The sequence below is a fragment of the Paramacrobiotus metropolitanus genome, unplaced genomic scaffold (genome assembly GCF_019649055.1).
Source record: "Paramacrobiotus metropolitanus isolate TYO unplaced genomic scaffold, Prichtersi_v1.0 Parri_scaffold0000364, whole genome shotgun sequence".
In the NCBI taxonomy this organism is placed as follows: domain Eukaryota; kingdom Metazoa; phylum Tardigrada; class Eutardigrada; order Parachela; family Macrobiotidae; genus Paramacrobiotus; species Paramacrobiotus metropolitanus.
Window position 1 is genome coordinate 25,692 of NW_026570584.1, and position 5,680 is coordinate 31,371.

Sequence of the window (5,680 nt, forward strand, 5' to 3'; positions counted from 1 at the left end):
CATAAAAAATGTCTTCCGCCCCTGTCCGTATTGTTAATTATTGCATTAATAATGTTGATAATTTATACAATTTATTATCTGGTATCATCGCTGACGACCAGCAAGCACCGAGTATTGCCCAGATATGCCAGGAAAACTGTTCCCGTCCGAAAATCATCCAGCCAGACTGGGAATCACTATCCTCTGATGTCACCGTCAGGTTTGAAAATTTTCTTGGTGATGTTACTGCTCGGCTAAAAAATGCTGAACTACTGGGTCGTATCTCGGAAGCCAACGCTATAGAATTACTAACCTGGTCTCTAGCTAACTACTTTATTAAAGCTCTTAATTGTAAAACTGTAAATAACTCCACTTATTTCGATAAAATTTTAAAACGGTCCGTTCCACGTGAATTACTTGATGAAAAATTTAAAATTGCTGGTCGTATTACTAAAATTATTCGCAAACGTAGGCGGTTGCAGACGCGTGGTTTTCAGTTACCGGAAGAGGATGTATGTGCTCTGCAGCATCTCCGTGTCCTTAACAAAAAGTTGTGCAACCAGATTTCGGAATTAAAAAAGGCCTCTGAGATGCAGTCTAATGAAAAGTTTTTCTTAAAACCGATTTGCTTTCATTAAAGAACAATTTTCAAAATCCGGTGGCGCCAATACTAATTGCCTCGGCAAAGTTGAGATTGAATCGCATTTTGAACAAACGTATAATCCGGCAGCGCCTGAACCGCTGAATTTGACATGGTTTGAAAAATCAAATCTCCTGAAATTTCTGTGCCTTTCAATGAATCTCCAATTCTGGGCAGGAAGTCAACGGTGCTTTGAAGAAAAGTCAGGGCGTACTGGGTCGGGCTTAGATGGACTGGGATACGGTGTTTTAAAATTTTCCTGTGTTGCATAACTTTTTGGCGTATATGTATAATAAAATTATCTCCTCGGCCAACCCGCCAGCTTCGTGGAAAGTCGGTCGCACTATCCTCCTGTACAAAGCCGGTGACGCCAACGATTGTTCTAACTACCGGCCGATTACCTTAACCAGCTGCTGTGCTAAAATTTTGCATACCGTCATTTCAAACCGTATCCTCTCTTTTGTCCAAAAAAATAATATTATTGACGTCTCTGTACAGAAAGGTTTCATTGAGTGCATGAACGGCTGTGGGCAACATTCGTTAAAATTGCAGCATATCATAGAGAAGCAGCGCTAACTGAAGCGCGCTTTGCATGTTGCGTGGCTTGATATTCCAAATGCTTACGGCTCAGTGAGACATGAATTATTAAAAGATGTTCTCTCTCGTTATGGAATCAGCGCGTCTTACGTGAATTATATTCTGGCCTATTATGATGGCTTATCCGTCAAGGTGCAGAATAATGATTTTATTACTAATCCCATCCCCTTTAAAGTTGGCCTATTTCAAGGCGATTCGATGAGCTGCATCCTGTTTCTGTTGTGTTTTAATCCAGTGCTTGAATATTTGAAGCAGAATAACAATGCCGGCATTGAGATCGATAATGAAAAAGTGGTAGCGCTTGCGTTTGCAGATGATTTGACGTTAATTACTAATCACAAGCGCTCTATGGATAAACTTTTGCGTGAAGTAAACATCCGAATGGCAAATATGGGCCTTTTTTTAAAAGTTTCGAAATGCAGGTCTTTTTCTTTGACAAAAGGTATTGCTTCTGATCATGAATTTTTCATTAACGGAGTTCCTGTGCCTAATATCAAATCGGAGCCAATGAAGTTTCTGGGTTCATATGTCTTTTCAAATAACCAGCGTCGTAATGCTCATAAAAGCATTAACAATTGTTTAATGGATTTGCTTTTGAAAACCGACCAACTGTCTCTTCGTGAAGAATATAAACTGTGGATATATAATAACTATATCGTTCAGTGTGTTCGTTTCCTTTTGACTGTGCATGACCTTTCCCCTGCTGCAGTTGAAAATTTGCAAACATTAACGAATAAGTTTTTACGTAAATGGCTTCGCCTTCCTCGCTGTGCTAATACCGATTCTCTCTTCTTGCCACAGGGCGCTAATTTCAAATCTATTAAAAACACCTACTACCAAGCCCGTGGTGGACTTATTGTCGATTGTTTGATTTCTGAAGCTGACCCAGTAGTTCAGTGTGCCGCTGATGAAGTAATAACATCGCCCTCTAATGCTATGCACCAGTTTGCACCTGTTATTCAGTCTGAAGCTGAGATTGCCCGTGCCGCTATTGTAGTCAACACTAACAGCACCGCTGTTATCAACAAAGCACGTACCGCTGCCAAAGACAATGTGTCTTCCCATGTTTACTCTATCATCACCTTGGAGCGAGAACAACACGTGGCCAGTCTCATTCAACAAGGTGCCTGGCTGCGTGTTGCTAATGAGGAAGACGCCGACACTTATTGGGCCTCCCTTAAATTTGATTTACCACGAAGTACTTGCGCATTTCTCTCCCAAGCCCGACTAAATGTCGCCCCTTCCTTCACCAACCTCCATAAATGGGGCAAACTGGTGTCTCCCATTTGTTTATTATGTGGTCATGCGGCAGGCACACTCGGCCATATACTTATTGGTTGTCCAGTCTCTTTACAGTCTGCTCGCTTTACATGGAGGCATAACAGTATCGTCAAGGCACTGGCAGATGAACTAATTGCGGCGACCAAGGACACCGACAAAAACACGAAAGTTTTGTGCGATTTAGCGGCTGACTCCTATTCCTCGCATGTTGACACTATCCCTGCTGACATTCTTTCTACTAACGTGTTTCCTGACATAACTATAATTAACAGGTCGTTAAAACGTATTGATGTGGTAGAAGTAACGGTGCCTTTCGAATCTGTGAAAAGCTTTCGCAATGCTGAGTCAAGGAAAAGTACGCGGTATGCTAGCCTACAAAACGATCTTGCAGGATTAGGCTGGACAGTAAAACAACATCATATAGCTGTGGGGTCTTTGGGAATGATTCCCAAAAGTACCAGCAGTAATGTAACGTGTTTGCTAAAACAAATATCTGGTTGCAAGTCAAGCACATCTTCGGTTATTTGTAAAAAAATGGCTAAAATTGCTGTTTGTTGTAGTTACGCAATTTTTAATAAGCGTTCGGATAAACAATGGCTTCCACCTAGCCCGACTAAGCTTTTCACGGTTTAACTAGTGCATATTAATTTTCATAATTAATAATTCATAACTTGTGAAAATTTTGTTTTTTTCTGAATTTTACGGAAGGCATAGTTTTAATGTGAAATGAAAGCCTGATAATCAAATCTGAAAAATTCTGATGTCTTCATAACTTTTTAATAAATTGTTAGTGTTTTGGTTTCTGCATGTGAAATATCCTCCTATTGCTGTATTAAAGGGTTTGCGAAAACCAAGTCACATCCACTGTTTGTTGAAGTCAGCTACGGGTCTCGTACTCACTGTGATCTCATTCTCGACGGCCAGCTCTCTGAGCGCTGTGTCTCTCTCGTTCTCACGCTGACTCGCTCCGTCTTATATTTTTCTTCTCTCTCTCCCATCAAGCGTGTGCAGTCAATGCAATCCGCCGTCGCAATCCAGCCAAAACGCCATGCCTACCCTCCTTCGAGCGAGTGCATGAGTCTGTATGTTTATTGATTATGTTCATTTTTTTATGTGGTTGGTGTGTGTTGCATTGTTGCGTGCCATACATCCCGCATAATCTGTATTGTGATCGTCCTTTCCATACTCATAACCACTATAATTTCTATATATTTTAAAGTTTTTCTAGAAAATACCAAAAAAAAGATTGATGTGTAAAGTAAGTAGTGGAGAGCAAGCGGTCTTTTACCTTATTGTTGCTTCCGTTGCACGAGTTTTGTTTACAAAACTTTCGAAAAAGAATAGGTTATGCGTGCCTTTTCCCCTAATTTGTAATAGGGGTTTTTTGCCGCATAACAGCATACGGAACTCAATAAAGGTTGATATATATACGGGCGCGCAAGAGATCGTTGTGCCCTACTTCAGCAAAAACATCTTCCAAACGTTTAGCCAGGTCTGATCAGCACTAGTAAGTTAGAAGTATTTAGTAATTTCCGGTTTAACGTGGAGTTTCGCGTAGTGTTCTTAAGCTACTGCAGAAATTTCTCACAGCGTTGTTCTCTTCCCACTTGATAAAACTATGTCTAGACGGAAATAAATTAGCCACTTAATTGACTTAAACTGCAGGTTGAAATAATATCTGAATTGTACGAGTAATAAGTCGTATTACTGATTCGCAGCACTGTGGCAGTTATACCGTTCCCCATTCGAAAATTTTACCATGTCCCAGAATTCAACGTCCCCTGCGTATTTACAGCGTCGCGGCGCCATTGACGGGGTGATCGGTCGCATGAAGCGTGCATTATCCCTCGCCGAACTGAGCGATGTACAGTTCGCCGTGGGGCGCGACCATGGCCAAGAAAAGATCTTTCATGCTCACAAGTACGTGGTAACGCCACGAGAATATATTTCGACGAAGGAGCTCCTTTGCACTTGTTTAGTAAGCTTGAATTTCTGTTTCTGTAGGATGTTTTTGAGCCTGAGCAGCGATGTTTTTCACGCTATGTTCTACGGGAATTTGGCTGACGGTAACCTTGATGTCATCCAGATCCCCGAGATTCCGTCCGCAGCATTTGCTAACATGCTCAGGTAGGTCACAAAGTTTATGAATTTTTGTATTTGTTTTTTTTTCTACCATCCTGGGGAAATTTTGATAGTTATATGTATATACGAAAATGCCGTGGACGATCTGAATTGGCAGAACGTATTTCCCACCTTGTACTGCGCCGACAAGTATGACCTGCCATGGCTGGCGGAGATCTGCTGCGTCTATATACTGGTGGAGCTCAACACAGAGAACTGTCTCATAGCTCTGGAAAATGTAAGTTGCACTGAACAGAAGCTTGTTTTCGTTTGGAATGCGATACTAATACTGTCAGAATCGTTCTGTGGTTGAAAGCAGACAGTTTCCGAGCGATCTCATACTGATCTTCAATCCAATGATTTGATTAGAATCTTTACGAGCAAGGTACTTATATATTTAAGGAATAAGTAAGGATATTTCTTATTTTTTAAATAAGGAACAAATAAGGAGCAAGGAACAAATAAGGATATTTCTTATTTTTTCTTTATATTCAGCACATACTACGGTATAATTTCCACAAAAATTGCCAATTATCAGAAAATTGTTACAGATATTTATAACGTTCGAAATTTATGGCATTGAATCCGCAGTCAAAATAACGATTATCCCGACTCGCGAGGCGAAACAATTTTGGTAGTAATTCATGAATATTTTTTATTAATGATTTATGATATTTATTCCATTTCAAACACACGAAGCCTCGTTTAACATTACAATGATTTTTCTTACACAAAAATTGAAGCGTTTGCACTTTGCAGATCAACGTTTGGGGCCCGAATTTCGACAGTATTGTGGAGGCATGTTTGGATCTGATAGACGCCTCGGACGGTGCCGTCTTCCATTCGGAATACTTCCGGGGACTGAGCCATGGGACCGCTGCAGATGGTTGTGCAACGCCCCACACTGGCGACGCCCGAATACCTCATCTACACTGCTGTCGAGGCGTAAGTGACATCTGTCATTTTTAGCCCGGAGCGACTGGAGAACACTGCGTCAGTCTTAATCGCTGAAATGCGATTAAGATTTGGGTTGTTCCTAATTGATTAAGTCCTTTTAGGTGG

At 41.0% G+C, this 5,680-nt stretch overlaps 1 protein-coding gene across 1 annotated transcript; it reads left to right on the forward strand.

Moving 5' to 3' along the window:
- Positions 1-3,992: 3,992 nt before the first annotated feature.
- Positions 3,993-5,477, forward strand: LOC129602226 (BTB/POZ domain-containing protein 3-like). Its single transcript, XM_055501218.1, has 4 exons — positions 3,993-4,417; positions 4,502-4,624; positions 4,693-4,856; positions 5,378-5,477. The coding sequence occupies exons 1-3, from the start codon at positions 4,257-4,259 to the stop codon at positions 4,772-4,774; spliced, it is 366 nt and encodes a 121-aa protein (XP_055357193.1). The 5' UTR covers positions 3,993-4,256; the 3' UTR covers positions 4,775-4,856; positions 5,378-5,477.
- The last annotated feature ends 203 nt before the right edge of the window (positions 5,478-5,680 follow it).

Excerpts from the sequence above, each read along its gene's own strand:
- LOC129602226 (XM_055501218.1), top strand. The coding sequence starts at position 4,257 with ATGTCCCAGAATTCAACGTCCCCTGCGTATTTACAGCGTCGCGGCGCC. Across the intron at positions 4,418-4,501 it reads AAGATCTTTCATGCTCACAA|GATGTTTTTGAGCCTGAGCA; the intron begins GTACGTGGTAAC and ends CTGTTTCTGTAG. Across the intron at positions 4,625-4,692 it reads GCATTTGCTAACATGCTCAG|TTATATGTATATACGAAAAT; the intron begins GTAGGTCACAAA and ends AAATTTTGATAG.